At 36.9% G+C, this 18,348-nt stretch overlaps 2 protein-coding genes across 2 annotated transcripts; one reads left to right on the top strand and one right to left on the bottom strand.

The window, feature by feature from the left end:
* Nucleotides 1-1,899: 1,899 nt before the first annotated feature.
* CBG22325 lies at nt 1,900-4,588 on the top strand (the record flags this gene model as incomplete). Its single annotated transcript, XM_045239264.1, has 5 exons — nt 1,900-1,983; nt 2,956-3,010; nt 3,075-3,364; nt 3,412-3,536; nt 4,585-4,588. The coding sequence occupies 5 exons, from the start codon at nt 1,900-1,902 to the stop codon at nt 4,586-4,588; spliced, it is 558 nt and encodes a 185-aa protein (XP_045097546.1).
* Nucleotides 4,589-5,941: 1,353 nt separating this feature from the next.
* Nucleotides 5,942-7,337, bottom strand: Cbr-nhr-51 (the record flags this gene model as incomplete). The annotated part of the gene is made up of 5 exons (XM_045239265.1): nt 5,942-6,207; nt 6,255-6,507; nt 6,556-6,666; nt 6,712-7,050; nt 7,245-7,337. 5 exons carry the CDS (start codon nt 7,335-7,337, stop codon nt 5,942-5,944), a joined length of 1,062 nt encoding a protein of 353 aa, XP_045097547.1.
* Between the last annotated feature and the right edge of the window lie 11,011 nt (nt 7,338-18,348).

Raw genomic sequence — 18,348 nt, forward strand, 5'->3', positions numbered from 1 at the left:
AAAAGCAGTTTTTGTGGAATACTGCGGGGTTTTAGCTGGTTCGTAGATATCCGAAGATAGTACTCATTGTCAGAATCCAACACAACAAGGCTGAATATAGATCCAATCCCAACAAAAATCGCTTCAGCGATGATGATTGCGTGCGTTGCTATCATATGGTTGGCTTTAATTCATCACATCGAATGAAAGTCAATGTCGGAAATCGGAAATGTCCAACTCAAGAACGTAACGGCGTTGTCTTGGAGTTCCGCACCTGACTGGTCAGCAAATCATGTCAAGTTCTTCGGCACACCAACTTTGAGAGTTTCCTGATAGACATTCTCGGTAGTCAACGTTGTAAAGTTGTTCCTCCGTGGAAAGTTTATGTGTGGATGAGATGTCGACATCGTGTCACTAAAATAAATAGTTTTTTTTTAAAATCAAATGTGGTATAATTACATGTTTCGCCACTTGCACTCATTATTCTCCATCATGACGACAACGAACAGCAACAATGACACTTCTAAATTTTCAGCGGAAACACATTCAATAATATGAAGAGCGTAACTGTAATGATTGACTGCTCCGACAAGAAGACCGACTCGAGCTTCGCAAACAGCAAAAATGGTTCCAGCGACGACTGATTACGCTTCTTCCCATTAGTAGTAGATAATGAAACGAACATCATATTTTTTTGAGCACGAGGATGGTCCTGATGTCGCACTTATCCCTGAAAACAAATATTGTAGTGAGAAACAAAGTGAAAAACACTCACACTAGTCTGCAATTACCCGTTTTTGGGTACTGGAGTGAATCCAGGGGCTCTTCACGAGTACAAATCGTTGTAACTCGACATTAAAATCTCTGTCTGCTAATTCTGTCAAGAAGTGCTCAGAGGAAGGACAGTGCAGTCCGTCGTGGCGATGAGATTGCTTATTGTTGTTTCATGTTCCTTCCCGGCCATGGCAATGGTAGAAATATTCGGGAACTTTAACGAGTTAATAGATGGTTCGGAAGAATTGAGTTTCCGACTTGTCAGCAAAACTATGCAGATTTAGCTAGTAGAGAGCTGGAGTGAGCTAACCGCGACACCTTGTTTGTCACACAAGCTGGAGCAGGAGATGTTGGAAGCTGGCTGATACATGTTTTGACTGGTTCGCTGTTGCCATTCCGATCCAATCGCAATATACACTATCCGCCTTTGTTCATTTATTGATACATTTCATCGTTTTCTACAAATGCCACGGTCTTCCATTCCAACGCGTTATTAAAAATTCTAATCTTCTTCACTAGATATGTCGACAGTGTGAAGCAGTTGATTTTCCGGGGCAACTTTATCCGTGATTTTTTTTTCAGCATCTAAAAACACATTTTTGTGTTTCATTTAAGCGTTATATTAGTACCCACATTTTTCTTGTTGCAGACATCAGTGTCCGACGGCAAAAAATCGATAATCCGCCAATATGTGTGCACGGTGGTCCTCTCTTCTAACGCAATGACGACACTTAATCCATCATGTCCAATGAAAGTCAAGACTTTTAAATGCAGAATCAAGCTATATTGAGGTGGGAAACCGGAAATATTCATTTCGGGAGCGATGCGGCGTTGGATTTCGCACCTGACTTTTCTGGTGAAAATCTCACGGCCGCCAACCGTGTCAAATTGTTTGGCACACCGTCGCTGGGAGTTGGCTGATTGTCATGGAAGGTGGTTGACAGTGAGAAGCTGTAAATTTTCCGTTACATATTCATGCATGACTGAGATATAACATTTGTGAATCTGAAAATGAAATGTTTATTTCAAATCTAGTTCATTGTTAATGCTCACGTTTTGCCACTTGCGCTCATAATTTCTCCACATGCTGACCCTGAACCGCAGAAACGACACTATTAAATTTGCGGCGGTTTGTAGATTCATCAGATGAAGCGGTTACTACGACAAGAAGACCGATTCGAGCTTTACAACCAGCAAAATTGTCCCAGCGACGATGATTTTGTCGACAGCGTGAGTTTTTCACGATGATCAGTCAAGAAGACAAATACTTTTCTTTTCTTCTTCCATCTATTGCTTTTATTGAAATCCGAAACGTTGATATTCAAATTGATGATCGACTGTTATAAGAGGGTGGGAGTTTCCAATTGTAGAGCATGTTGAGGTAATTGCGCCTTTTTCCCGCTTAATCAGCTACCCGTCCTTTCAATTGCGAAGTGTGGCATGTTGTTTTGTTATAAATTCGTTTTTTATGTCGTGGACAAACTCCTCAGAAAGTTTCAGTGTTTTCTGTAATGAATAAATGAAGATATTTGAAGAATAATGCATATTTGAACACTCACAACGTTAAACAGTACAGAATCCATCTTCAGCAGCTTGATTCGAAGATGAAACTGTTCTTGTTTGACAATAGTATCGTCTGAAATATTTTTACGTAGGAAATTTGCAGAAACATTAGAAGATCTCAGCGGAAAAGCAGCTGAAAACGAGAAAACGAGCCTGAAATTCGTTCGGCTAAACCAGGCGCACCCGTTATTCCGGATTGTCGTTGCGCGCGCACACACCCCACGGAAAAAATACAATTCAGAAATATGAGTCAGAATAAACAATATCAGCTCTTCATAGATTCTGATGCAAACTTGAATTCTCAATAAATTGATTTTTTGGAAAAAAAAACTGCGCGGAAAATTTCAACAAAATACGCAGGCAAATTGTGACACACCAAAATACTAGTCCACGAGAACTACACAGCGGGTGGCCGAGAAAACTCCCGTGCTTAAGAAAATTTCTCCTCTATTTTTCTTTTTTATACGAGAATGTTCCTAAAATCAATTGAATAATGGTTTTTTTCGTTATTTCGTTCTGTCTTCTCTCTAAATATTCCATTATGTCATGTGTTATCTACAGAATTTATCGAATCTGTTTATATTCATTGTAGATTTCACTTTTTTCTCCTTTTTTAATGAAAAATTTGTCGATTTTCAGGTAGCACAACCAAGGAGTTTGTTCGAGGAAGTTTTGTCACCTTTTCGAAACAAAGGTAAATTTTTAACCTTATTTATGAAAACAAATTAATTTGAAAAGCATAGTACTGTATCTTCCAGGCGCACTACGCAAAAAAATGAGGAAAGTGCGCGGTCGACCACAGACGTCAAACAATGCCAGCACCGCGAACCCTGTCAACAATTCGAAAGTTGATTCCTCTGCGGAAATACCCCAAAATCTCACAAACCGTGATGAAGACAATCAAACTGTGAAGCGAAAGCTGGACGAAGTAATGGAGAAGCTTCAGTCCATTGAAGAGTCGGTTTCGAAGATTCCGAAAATCGAGAATGATAAAGAATCAACAGAGCGCACAGAGGATAAAGTCGATGATTCTTCTTCAAATTCCATGGTATCAACCGTAAATTGAATTCAAACAATAATGTTGTTTTCTTTCAGGTTTCGAAACCAGTACAAAAAGAAGAAAAACGATTTGTATTGAAGCACATTTTCAATAATGTCGCGAGCTTTGACGAAGAAACGAATCATTGCAGTGTTCAAGAAAATCATTTCAACCTTGATAGGTACCTATTCGAATTTCAGTTCTTCTTGCAGCAACATGTATCTAATTTTCAGTTACATTATCGTACAACGTTTGGATGGTCACCTTGCTGTCTACTTTCATATTTGTGGTCCGAAAGATAAAATTAAATGGGCAGTGGAAACGAAAGGAGAACTCAAAATTTATGGCAAAAATCAGAAAAGAGAAGTCAAAAGTCTTGATAAACGATACGAAAAAAATCAAAGTTGGGGATTTCCTAAATTCTTGAAATTCGATGATGTGAAAAATGACTATCTCATCAATGGCAGTTTGAGTGTGGAAGCTCATATTCAAATCATAGAAACCTTTGGGTTGGGAAAAGAGAAAATCCGAACTTTCGATGAATCCCAAAAGGACGTCTCGGATTTCGTCGTTTCTGTGAGAGACACCAAATTTCATGTTCAAAAAATGGTATTACTCGTCTAATCTCAAAAAAGTAAATCACATTTTTTCAGTTTCTCGCCGCTCAATCACCATATTTTAAAGCTAGTCTGCTCGGAAACTTCACAGAATCGAAGAAATCTGAAATCACATTGAATGGAATCGACCCTGACGATTTTCACTACTTCTTGGAAGTTTTATACGGAGAAGACGTGGTGGATGGTAATAACATTTTTTTATTTGTAACAGTTCATCAAATGTGTATTCAGAGAGTACGGTTGAAGGAATTGCTCTTCTAGCCGACATGTATGACGCACCTACTGCGATGAGAAGATGCGAGAGTTTCCTTATCAACGAATCTAAGAAATCGTTGAAAAAGATAATTCAAATGGCCAGTCGCTATCATCTGGAGAATGTGAAGGTAGAATTTTTGAACATTCAAACAGATTAATAGTTTTATTTCTAGAACAAATGCATTGAAAAAATCAAAACAATGGGCGAGCTGCGATCCGTCCTCCCGGCAAACATAAATGATTTGGATCAGGATGTGATGGGCAAATTGCTCCAGAAAAGCATTTCTCTTCATTGATTTCTCGCATTTTCGTTTTTTTGCTTCTTTCTAAGAAAAACTGTGATGAAGTTTTTTCAAGCTAATAGTATTTGTTTATGAGCTTTAAAAATGCGATTCTATTCAAACTTACTTTGTCTATGTAATCGTATTCTCATTTGAACTTTTTTTTTCTATTTTCGAATAAAGTAATTATCTAAAACCTGAAAAATCTCACGCAGCCGGATTTCGACACAGAGCTTTAATTCCAGATTTGCGTTATATGAGTGGGGGGGGGGGGGGGGGGGGAATTTTTATGCAACTCTGATGTTCATGATATCTAATGTTTTCATGTTTCTGCAGATGGTGCTCAGTGTAGATTTTGTCGTCTCGGGCTTCTTTTTTGAAAATAATCAGATACTTCATGACGATTCCAAACATTCTGTTGCCTCTTGAGTGACGGTTTCCTTCATAGTGTATCTGTGAATGATAAGACTTGTTTGATAAACTTCTTGTTGGCTTTAGGAAAACTGAAATTCCAATCTAGCAGGCTATCAATGACGTCTTGGCTTGTAGAGAGTCGAGATTCGACGATCCAACAAGCTGTCCACTGATAAATTTTTCATCAAAATATCTGACGTGTTTTGTCAGTTGACATATGTTTAACACCTCGCATAGGAATTGAAGTAAATGAGCTCAAATAGTAAATTAGCTCAATCAAAAATCGAGCGGTCTCATCTGAATTCTACCAACCTCCGATCAAGACTTGCCGACGACGCCAAAGTATCTTTTCGAAATTACATACAAACTTCCCGCAAATGTGCCAACACGTCTAAATGAATAACCTCTTGAAGAGACGTTGACTGATTTTGACATTTTGACATAAGTAACAAATTTCCCTATTTTTAATTTTCACTGAAATCTTATTTTTCTTGTTAACCGTAATTTCAATTCGTTTCGCCAGTCCTAGTTGATCTCTTTGATTTTTCAATCCCAATTTGGTAATCAGATTTCCAATAAAGAAACAAAAATCTGAAAATCTTGATACTTATCTTCTAAAAATTAGTCATCTTATTTAATTGAAATTCCTAATATCCCTCAAAATTGGTCAAATAATCCGAGAACTAAAAATAAAAAGCGCAAATTCAAAAAACACAATCTCTTTTTCTCTGCTCCGTGAGTCTTCGTACTTTGTATGCAAATGGTGGTGTATCAGGAACAAAACTAAATTCAGTCGTTGGTCGGCTTATCACAAACCAGAAAATTTCAAGAAATCAGAAATTATATGACAGAAACCAGAAAAAACAATCGCGCTTTTGGATATTTCGAAAATGCACGTTTTAGCATAATCTAGAGACAGAGATCAGAAAATTATGATAGGTTGAGTGGAGATTTATATGTTATTGGAACTGATGTGAATATAAATAATTTTATTCATCAATAAAAATCAATTTCAGCTTTCAACTTGAGATTCCAGGTTGCACAAAAACGTCGTACACCAGCTTCTTGAATCCAAATCCAGGAGATCCCAGTTGAAACATCATACTGACGTACTGTAGGTCGCTGTTCGTTTTGTTCATGACATTGAAAATTGACAAAAGTTCCAAGAAACGAGTTGGAGCAGCTTTTTGATACGTCATTTGGCAATAAGCAAACAGTCGTGATGTGAGCTCTTCTTGGAAGGATTTCAAGGTCTTTTGAGCCTCGTTGGACACGGTGCAGAGAGCTGGAACACGGTTTTAGTTGTTTGGATAGCTCGAAATCGGATTTTACCTGGGTTACAAAGAAAAACATATGTGAGGAAGAGACATTCTTCTTTTGTAACTCTCAACTTGATCAGTGTGCCAACCAGTGTAGTGCAAATGCTATCCAAGATTTCTGGATTCCCTGTGAATAGCTCCCGAACTTCATCTGGATAGACGTCTTCTCCATGTGGAGTCAGCAAAATATCCCGTCCATTGCTCATCGTGACCATTGCTCCGGTCAGTAATGCTATTGGTAGATAATTGGAGGAGAACAGAGCTCTCTGAAATTTTCAAAAAATTTGTATTAGTTATTACTGGATAAGGCAAACTTGATCATAAAAATCGAGCTTGGTGAAGAAATCACATTGAGAAACAAGCTGAATCCAGGAGAAGACATCGAGAAAAGCCCATTCATGAGCACCAACCTTTACGTCACTTGTCTGAAATGTTCGGGTCTATTGTCTCGATACGATGGTTTTACTCACCTTTACTATCAGTTTCATTGATGATCTATCACGCAGAACATCCTCCAAAGTTGGATCCACAAGTGAATACGTGCGAGTCAGAGACCTATATCGGTCCTCTTCCATAATTATCATTCCCTTCACAATTGCGTTCAATTTATCCAATTGATCAGGTAACATAGGTCGTGGGTCAGGAATTAATTGCATTCCCATTCGCAAGCATTTTTGAAAACGGCAATACTTGCATTTGGGAAATATTATTAAGTTGTCGTAGCAATTTTTTGATTGTCTACAATTGTATTCCAAACTTTCCACAGATACTCGACGAAAGAACATTTTACAGGCAGAGCACGAGAGAACCTGTAATTTAACCGTTTTAGCTAGAATTATCTTGAAGTTGAAATATCAGCCTATATCTATGAGTCTCCATTAAAGTTTGTGAAATCGTAACGACTCCTCTTCAACTTTCCAAAAAGTTCTAACCGGTAGAAAAAAATCAAAAAATGCATATTTTACGGTTTTCAAAATATCAAAACTTTACCTTTCCAACTTACCCCATAGTTTCTCCCAGACGCAGGTTTCCAGCACACCCGACATCCGGTCTTTTCATTCAGGTACACGTTCGGATTTCTGATGCCTCTGGGCATAATGAACGACACGAAAAGAATAGTGGCCTTGGTGCTGATAGGTGGTAATAGCCGCTTCAAAATATGAGATTAATACACACGGAGTGTGGTCAGCTCACTCTGATATTAGCCCAGGTGAGAATAAGAGACGCAGGATTTGAGTCAGAGGCGTATAATTTTGTTCGATGTATGAGAAAAGACACATCTAGACCAAAATGTGCTGGTTTTTAGACTCTAAGTATAAGGGCGAGTTCACCGTGATCAATCCGTTCAGAGCAAGGTGATGTAATCATAAAAGAGCTAACTGGCTGAGAAAAGAAACCCCCTGCAAACACCTGATTCTAAAAGGTTCAGTTGTTCGGATTCTAAAAGACTTTGTTCATAATTGGAGGTAGACGACTGGAAGTATGTGAAAAGTCATTTTTTAAGAGGCAAATATTCATATTAAAATCTACAAAAAGTGATGGAGATTTTAGCTAACTATACATTTTCGTATTTCAATTTTAACCTCGAAAAAGAATTCAGAGCACCTGCTTTTCACATTTGATTAAACATCGAATTCACTTCTAGTAAAAGTTCTAGTAAAAGGGGTTCTATTAGTAAAATTGGTTATTTATAGAAAAACGTATAAAACCTATCAGAATTTCAACTACTATACAAAAGCGAAAAAAACCAGAAAACAGTAAATGAATGAAAAAAAAGGAAAGACTCGGTTGACAAAAACTGAATCTTCTATAACTACTACACAGGGAAAATTCTATTTGAATAAAAGGGAAAACCGAAGAAATGTTTTGAAAAACTGGAGCAATGGAGTAGGTGAAGGGTGAGATGACGGCCGGAACCGTTGCGCACATACAGTCCAAGTGGTTTATTTTAATTATTCCCGGGGACCGAATAAGAAGGAATCCATCATCGCCCATTGTTGCCTGTACTATTCAGTTATTCAGTAAATTCCGTGCTCTGAGCAAAAAAGCAAATCAAAATGTTTGTGATACCAGCCTGTTTGCCGCGCCTCCGGTGCTTCAAACAGCTGGCGTGGGTGCCTACGGCGCGAGATCGTCGCTTCGCTCCTCTGACTTCTTTTCTCATTTTTCTTCAGACTTGCCAACCCCAAAATTATATGATAGATCAAATTTGGTCTGACGGATTTTTCCTTTGAAAAACTTTCCTTCAGGGAATAAAACGGAATGGCACACAAAGAGGAAAAAAGACACCACATCATTTATTTATTATAAGAATGATTTTTATAATTGAAGAATAGTTTTTGTTATGTTGACATGTTTTGTTCAATCTGATAAAATCCATACCTGGAAAAAAAATATTTGGTTAACTCATTCATAGTTTCATTTTCAGGTATTGTGTTTCTTATGACTTTTGATCACTCATATACAGTGACGGTCGATTAAACATACAGAAATTGATTTTTCAGTTGATTTTTGGCCTTTTTGGTTATTTTCGGGAGTCTGGGAGCTCGGCTGTCAAGTTTGCAATTACTTTGAAGATTTTTTAAACATTTTTTCATGCTTAAAGCATACCTAGATCACAAACTTTGCATATTTTGAAAATTTCTAGTTTTTCATCTATTCGCCGATTTTTGAAAAACACCTTCGCCTGTTTTAGCACTGAAAACATAAAAAAGTTGATGAAAAGATGAACAACTAGAAACATTCAAAATTTATGTGAATGCGAATTTTTCCATCTAGGCCTGTTTTACATCCTCAAAAATTTTAACGTGATTGGAAACTTGACATCCGAGCTCCAGACTCCTGGAAATGGTCAAAATTACCAAAAATCGACTGTCAAATACGTTTTGGTACACATAATAGAACACCAGCTCTAATACAAGGTCACCCAAATGAGGTGAATGAGGTAGCAAAACAAAGTTGTCATGCTTGATTAACAGAGTAGCAGTAGAAACTAGAAATTTCGCATCAAATTTATCGTTTACGTTTTCTGTTAACCAAGTAAAAAACCAATTTTTGTTATCTCGCAACATCACAAAACACCACTCCAAAAAACAGAACGAAATGGCGATATATTACAGTTTTTACCGTATCTTTTTATTGTGAATTCCATTCGCCTTGATCCTTACACATTCGAGGTACAGGGAGTTAAGAGCCAAAATTTGTCAATTGGGGGCTATGCATACCACAACAATAAAATGTGCTCTTCATTTTCATATTCGTCGTCCTTTTTTTTGAATATAAACGTCCCACTAACCACCAAAAATTCTAAAATACTACATAAATTCTGAATAATTAACCTTCATCTTTCCAACCCATTGTTGTTTTCTAGTTTACCCTTTTTTCTCTTCGAAAAATATGACAATTCGAATTCCGAATTTCGTTTAGGCACTATTTTGGTGGACAAAGAGATTTTCTCCAGCCAACGCTCCAATAAAAGCAAAAATGTGTCGTGCTATTCATCCCTGCGTCGAGTTTTGTCAAAAACTCTCGTCATCGAATTTATAAAATCTCATCATGTATTTTTTTTTCGTCGACAAACTTCTTTTATTGAATCTGTTCAGATGAAGAAGATTGAGAACCCTATCCCAATTTTATCGGGTTTGTCAAGAAATCCAAAAAAACTGATTTTTGAAAATAAAAAAAAGAAAAATACGCCAAAAAAGATGTGCAATCGTTTTTCGTGTCGCCATCCGAGATGTCAAAATGAGATGTTCAAGTAGCAGTAATTTAGGCGTTGTGAAACCTTCTAGGGCCTACATTTCAATATATACCCCTCTCTTTTATGCCCTTCTTCGGACAAGTGGCTTGTGGAGAGCCTCAATGAGTCAAGTGGCGATTCAGAATCATTTATCATACGATCATCCGATTTTTGAGTCTAATTTTGAAATCCATTGTCACTCAATTTACATCTAATTTTGTCTCAGCGTCTGTCATTCACTCTTTTCGGCTCATTTTGGTCCTTCAAGCCGATTTAGGCGCGCATTCGATTGGCGGCGCATTTTTTGAATATTTAAATGCCCGTTTCTTTTCCGGAGTTTTTTTTTGAAATCCATTTTTGCATTAGCTGGTGGTAGTTATTTTCCAGAAAGCCTTTTTCCAGTTTTCAATTTCTCAAAAAGCGTACTAAACTTTTACCAGAGTACTCAGCGAATTGAAAACTTCAATTTTGTAAATTCACACCAGAAGATTCTGTAGTACCAAAAGTTTTACAACCCCACCCAGTGCATTTTTTCCCAGGATGTCATATGGTAGCACTCAAAGAAAAGTATTCCCAGGTACTTCCATTTCACATTCAACATCCAATCTCACTGATGGCTCTTCCGCACCCAGTCCCAAGGAAGTCATAAAACAGTCAGGAATCATGTCGAATCTCCGCCTCCCAGCAAAAAGATTCAAATCTTTTCCTAGTCGTTTACTCACATTCCTTCTACACTCCACTGGAAAAGAGCCTCTTCTTGATCTTTATTTGCTTCCGGATGGACAAGAATATTTGGTAGTGGAATAAAGGCGGGCGGGTTTTTCTTTTCTGTTATTCTCTTCTCCGTTTATCTTTTTTCTGTATCTGTCCCGAATCCAAAATTCTATGTCTTCGAGACCCTTGTAAATGGGTTTGTCTTCGAAAAAAAAAAAACATCATTTTCCAGTCACGTTTGTTTCCACGCTTGCTGGTGATGTTTCAGCATGTTTTTAAGAAGAAATGGAACTAGAATTCAGGCTAGCATCAAGATATTACGAATTGTTTTGTTTTCAGGCCAGAATTTTTTAGTTTCTCATTTTGAAAAATGTTCAAGAATTCTGGCAAACAATTTGGAGGGTACAACAATTTTGGGGTACACAGGGGTACAAAGCAATTGAGGGGTACAAAATCCTCAATTTTGTGGTACAGAATACCGGAAAAAGACTTACATTAGTTTGTACCCACGAATTGTTGGTTTTGTACCCCTAAATCATTTTGTACCTCCGAATTGTTGTATCCTGTTGAGATATTGAGACTTCAAGTTGAGATATTGTGACTGTGGCTAAAACACTCATTTGAACTTGAAATGAGTTTCTAGAGACACAAGCGTAAAACCTCTAATATAACAGCTTTTACATTGTCAAGTTTGAAATTTCATCTTTGTTTCTGTGTTAAACATTGAAAAGTGGCTAATTAACAAAAATTGGATAAGTCTGAGCCTCACCACTGTCGTTCAGAACCACCGCATTTTTTCTAATAGAAGCCCACTCAAACCGTCAACTTTGACCTCAATCATCTTGTTTCCTGTGAAAAATATCAATTTTTGGTCAACTAATGAAATATTGGTGATATTAGGATAAATAATTTATCAGTTGATAAGTTTTAGACATCTTTCCCCGAAATCGTGATGATCGAGCTCGAAATGAACGCATATGATTCATTTCTATTTAGAGCATTTACGGTGTTCAAAATTAGACTTTTCTGAGCCTCAAATTAAACTTTTAAAAGCCTCACCAGTGTCACACAAAAATTTATTATTCAAATTTTTTTTTGAAAAATTAGGACTGCTGATTTTACGTGATTTTATTTCATCATTTAATTTCAAATCATTTGTTTCCTTAGTCACTATGGGTCCACATTTTTTCTCAGAATTTTTCATTTTAGCAAACACTGTCTTAGAAGTCAACCCTACGCACTTTGAGTTCAATTGTCTCAAGTTCTTTAAGAGATATCAGAAATCAGTCAACTGATAAAATATTTGTCATACAGGCAGCAACATTTTATTTGTTGGTATAATTATGATATCTCTTTTAGATATTGAGATAATTGAGCTCAAAATTCAAGTTTAGGGTGACCTTCTATTATACTGTCTACGGTATCTCCAGACTTTCTGCTTAAAATACAATTTGAGCAAAGTCGAGTTTTTGAACATTTTTTGAAAAATTGAGAACATTTCCTAGAAATGGGTCGGCTCTGAATTTGAGAAATATGAGCTTAACGCATTCTTAGAAAATCGAAGTTCTCAAAAATCCAACAAACTGAAAATAAACACAACTTCCTCGATTTTTGCCACCTAATAAGGAAGTGAACAAAAAATTAGGCACTTTTCTAATGGGCCCACCTAGTGCATACATTTTTCATCCGCGTCCCCCCTTCTCCCATTTTTTGCCTGTTTCATGAGCATTTGTTTGAAGATTTCGCATGCATTTGTGATCTCCAAACACCTCAAATTTCTTCGTTTCCTTTTTCGGTGTCGAGTCACTTCTTCGCTCCTCTCAGAAAGCCCCCGAATTTTCATGAGTAAGACGGGAAATATGATATTCGAAAAATTAGAGGAAGGTCGAGTCCGCGACGAGTATCTTGATAAATTTCTTGAGTCGGTAGTGGTGAGTCCTCGTTTTTTTCTAGCTTCTTGCTTCCTCGTTTCCTCTTCTCTCTCACTGGATCTATCTCTTAGAACTGATTACGTTTTTATTTGCTTGTTTCTTTTTTCATTTATTTTTGTGTTCGTTCTTTCGTTCATTGGATTAAGTATCAATTTTGAGTCCCCGTTCTCTCTAATTTTTCAGCTTATTCCCGGATTCACGCTTCAAAAAATTTCATGCTCTATTTTTAGACTCTCTCGATGTGAAAAAATGCTCGACGCATTTTCGTTCAACAGATTCGACTCGAATCGCTCGTCGGCTCGTCGAGGCTCACGGCGAGGCAGCGATTATTTTGGAGAAAAAGGTGAGTGGATGGGAAGCTGGTAAATTTGTAAGAATATAATCTGAAACCTTTGAATATGAAAATGTTCTTAAACTCGCAGTAGTTCACTCAAACTCTCAATTTTGAGTTCAATTATTTCAGTTCCTGTGGAAGATACCAGAAATTGGTCAGCTGATAAATATTGGTGATATCATTAGTTGACAATATTTTGATCTCTGTCACAGGAATCAAGATCATTGATCTCAAAGTTGACGGTTCCGGTGAGCTTAAATTTGGTTAATGGGTTACAGGTTCGGTTAGGTATACGGTTCCGACCAAAAAAAGTCATATTTATGATTTTTAGTGGAATATAGTCAATTTTAAAGTTCTGAAAAAAAAGGACCAGGACTTTTCAATTTGTCTGAAAATTTGAGAGTATACTAAACAAAATTACAACTTCAATTGGTAATTGACCAATTTCTGATCCAAGCCCTACAAAGCAAGATACACGGCTTTAAGGTGGCAAAACTCTCCTTTCAGTGCTAAGCCTTTTCGGTACTTTTTTGGTCGCAAATTGCATAACTCACTAGATTTAATTTGAATAATAATTTATCCATTACAAATCTTGAAATCTTCTCATATTTGACATACCGTAAAACCTCTAATAGAACGACACCCGGATCGTCCACTTTGAGCCTATATATCTCATTTTCTGTAAAAGATATCAAAACGTGGCTAACTAGTAAAATGTTGCTGATATCCTGATAAACATTTTACTAGTTAACCACTTTTTGATATCTTTCAAAAGAAGTGAGATATATAGGCTCAAAGTGGACGATCCGGGTGTCGTTCTATTAGAGGTTTTACGGTATTTAGAGTTACAAAAGCTCGAAATTCGAGAAATTCGAGAAAATTCATGGTTTTTCAAAAATATCAAACATTTTTCGAATTTCTGATTTTTTGGCCTTTATATTTTTCACTGAACGAAGGAGTTGGAAAAAAAGGAACCTGCTTAAAATATATAACTCTGACCAAAGTAAGAATTATTCAAATTTCTTTCTAAAAAACCATACAGGTATTTTCCAAATTGAAATTTTCGAAAATTCAGAAAATCTAAATTTCATTTATTTTGTTTCTACTAAATTTTTGATTTTTAAAAATTCAGAATGTTCAGAACTTCGGAAATTTCATGTGATCCTAAAAATTTGAAAATTTTCGAAAATTCAAACATTTATGGATTACAAGATATTCGGAAATTAAGAATTTAATTATTTCGGTATACACACACATTCCAAAAAAATCTCAAAAATTCAGGAATTCGAATATTAAGAAAATCCACGGATACCGAAAAATCTGAAAAGTCAGAAAATCAGAAAATTCGCAAATTCCAAAAAAATCTGAAAAATCTGAGAATTCAGATTCCCGAAAATGTCCAGAATTCTAAAAAATTCGAAAATCCTGAAAATTGAGAAATTCGTGGCTTCTGAAAAAATTCACAGAATTCAGAAATACAAAAATTGACAGATTTCAAAAATTTTGACTACTCAGAAATTATAAATTTTCTAATTTCGAAAACTTTCAGGAGATTTAAAAATTTTCAGAAACCAAAAAAAAGAGCCAACATTTAGTTTCTCTTGTAAGCCTGTTCACGTCTACTGGATAGACTCTTCTCAAAGAAACATGAAAGAAGAAGAAGAGTTATTGAAAAAAAAGTGGCAACATTCAAATTGGTCGAGTCTTCAGAAAAACGAGCAACAAGAGCGGATCTTTTCTTATTCACCCGAGAAAAGCCGCTGGATGTTTCCGGGAGAAATGGAATTGTTCGACGAATTGAATAGAGGAAATGGATGGAAGAGAATATTTCGAAAAATTAGAGTTTGGAGTACAAAAGTTTGTGAGAAAATTGAATGATTTTTAGATTACTATAAAACTTATAAATTGTTTTTTTTTCGAGATGCTTTAGGTTTATGTATTCTTTGATTCTGTTTTAAAGAATCACTCAAAACTTATTTGAAATTTGTTGTTCGCTGTGCTCATTCGAGCGCGGATTTTTCTTATATTCTTGTTTTTTCTCATTTTTATTCGAATTTCTGGTCCACTGGACACTAAGTCTAACTATTACTATTACTTGTAAACTTAAAGGAAGAGATGAGACATGTCAGAAACAGAGGAAGAAGACGAAAGAAGACGTTTCGGAATTTTTTTACGAAGTGTGTGTGGACTGCAACACAAAATGAAGATCAGGAAATTGATGGCAGACGAAAGAATGATTCACGACTTTGAATTTTTTTTCTTCTAACTGTTTTCCTTTCTTTTTTTTCCAGTGGGAGTTCTATAAGACCTCACAGCTAGAAGAGGATTCGGAATACTACGGTAACACACTGAAAATAAATGAAAACGAGTTCTAATCCAAAGTTCAAGAGTCAAAGAAACAGAAAAAAGAAGAAGAACGAAAAATTACAAGATGGCAACTACAAATATAGACGTGTGAGAAGAGCAGCGGAGAGCAGGAGAGGACAATCATGAAATGCAAAGTTTTTGTGTAAAAGCAATGGAATTGGAGGGCGGCGCGTGTGGAGGAAAAAAGACATGGAATATTTCTGTCGTTGGCTTCAAGAGGTGGTGGTGACGAGAAGTGAGAAAAGTGCATTAGGGCTAGCTTAGGACCTGGAAAGTTTCGCGCCCGCTGAGGCCAATATTTTTGAATGAATTACTGAGTATGAGGGTCTCTTCGGGACAAGTTCGATGCAAATTTGATGAACTGGAAAGGTTTCAAACTTTTGTTTGTTTGAGTAAGAGGTTTTATTGTTATTGCGCCTAGTCTCTAAATTTAGTAGAAAAATTGAATATGAGAGTCACTTGCTCTGAGAGCTTATTTTGAGAATATTAAGTATAAATTAAAATTGAGAGAACGTTAGAATTTTCAAGTGGAGTTGAACACAAAAAAAAGAACAAGAACAGGAAGTGAGATTTTTGAGAGTTAAGAATTGCCAGAAAATGATTTTTCACACCAAGTACCATAATTAAAAGCTAAATTAGAGCTTCACCCTGACATTAACCCCAATTACAGTATTTACTTTAATAGAGCACACGCTATACGTGCACTTTGAGCTAAATTATCTCGATTTCTGCGACAGATATTTTGAACGTGTCAACTGATAAATTATTTATCATAATACCACCAATATTTCATCAGTTGACAAATGTTAGATATTTTTTATAGGAATCGAGATAATTAAGCTAAAAGATGACGGTTTCAATAGGTTTCCAATTGAATACGGTATCTCATTTTATGCAAAACTTTGCGAAAATTGCTCCGAATTCCACCTGCTACTACGACAAAAATTGGTGTATTTTTAATTTTGCTGAAAAGGACCTTTCTAAAAATTGGGCAAATAATCTGGCAAATAATTAAGAGGATACGAAAATTTTGGGTTCAGCGGTGTGCTAAATTGCACTCTTCTGATGGTGATTCACCGGGGAATGTGCATTGCATCCCCCGCAATCACTTTCTTTTATTAAATTCTTTATCATGTAACGAGTATAAAAGCCCCTCTATTGTATCATTCTATATCGTTTAATAAACCAATGTAGCTTCTAAAACATGGTGCATCGTGGGTTGAAAACCCCGGTCGCTCAAAGTCCCGCGTGGCAGGTTTCTACATTGGTACCTCTATACTCCTATTATTCGCTGTTGCAATATTCACTACTGTATCGCAAGCGGCATGCAGTACCAGACATGATTGGCAGCTCCTGATATAGTCAACAAAGTCATTGGCATACTTGAGACTTGGGGAGCTGGTGGACTCAGGATTAGCAGGTCCAAGTCATTCGAACGAAGTGGTCGGGACTTGGTGAGGACGATCACATTTGACGCATCTGAACGAGGACAAGAAAGCTATAAGACAGCGCTCGTAGCACGTCAGATATCAGTTGCACCCGAGCTTGCAGCTCACCTCCGAACAATATGGGTTGTTCAAACCAACTTAACTTCTTGCTCCAATCAAAAGTGGACCGACGAGAACGCTTTTCCCGCCCGAAGCCTCTCTCCAACGAGAGATTTTGATCTTTCATGCTAGACCACCGAGGTGTTAGATCACAAACACGCGACGTTAACGACATTACGAGACGTATTCAGTAGAATCATGGACCCCGTAGATGTCACACCTTCGAACGCTCGCCAAGACGATACGAGAAAAGGCACTAACGACGTGACGCAGAACAGTACTACAAGAGGCGAGTGGACGCCGAAGACTTAGTCACTCATTTCTTCAGTGTCAATTGGACCAATGGACAACTAATTTTAAATTTCGTTGTGTCTTCTTTTCTCTAAAGCCGGGAGTGTGCTAAATCGCACTCTTCTGATGGTGATTCACCGGGGAATGTGCATTGCATCCCCCGCAATCACTTTCTTTTATTAAATTTTTTATCATGTAACCAGTATAAAAGCCCCTCTATTGTATCATTCTATATCGTTCAATAAACCAATGTAGCTTCTAAAACAAGCGGGGTACAAAGCAATTCATGGATACAAAATCCTTGATTTGGAGGTACACTACACCTGAAAAATTTGTCCGACCTCCGAATTGTTGTACCCACCAAATCACGTGTCTAAAATTGGACTTACTTTTGCTCGCAGAATATTTATAGCCAGTCTTCATAGATCGAAGAGTAAGACAAGCAACTGAGCCTTTCTGGGTTCAGCGAATCATGTTGTTTCAAGTTACTGAGTGACGTAGTGGACGTCTAAGATTGCAGAGTGCAAATTCAGGAAATTGGCTATTCCAGTATGCCCTCCACAGAACTTCTCTCTCTCTCTCTCTTGTAGCAAAGAAAAATTTTTTCTCGCGACGTCACGAATCTGTGAGCCAACCCCATAACCGGAAAAAGCGTGGTGTCGGTTTGATACCTGGAGCCAAACGCGTGTTCTTGTTTTCGAAAAAAAAAAATAGAAAAGTTAGGATCTACTAGAGGAATTAGTTTGTAACACGATGAAAAGCATTACGACACCATCAACAACGTCATAAACGCCGGATAAAATATTGCAATGTCAAGAAGAGGAGAACAAGAAAATGTGTTCTTCTATTTCATCTTTTTTTTCTTATTTTTCGGATTATGTGTCCTCTCTACATCTGGGTACATTTGAAACCTATACCTCCGTCCTTTTCGCTTTTTTTGCAGCTCACAAGATTATGAGAAATAAACTTCTAAAAGTGCAATTTTGAAAAAAAGAAAAAAAATTGTGGACCATATGGAAATCTTTGGGATGGCGTCAAATGTGTGACATCCGAGGGGTGGTTAATCGACTTATCGAAGTGTTAAATCAAATTTTTGGCAATTTACGGAGGGATTGCAGTTGTATTTTCTCAACCACCGAGAAATGTCCAAAAATCATCTTCATTAGGAAAAACTGAGGTGTGTT

The sequence above is a fragment of the Caenorhabditis briggsae genome (assembly GCF_000004555.2).
Source record: "Caenorhabditis briggsae complete genome, chrX, whole genome shotgun sequence".
In the NCBI taxonomy this organism is placed as follows: Eukaryota; Metazoa; Nematoda; class Chromadorea; order Rhabditida; family Rhabditidae; genus Caenorhabditis; species Caenorhabditis briggsae.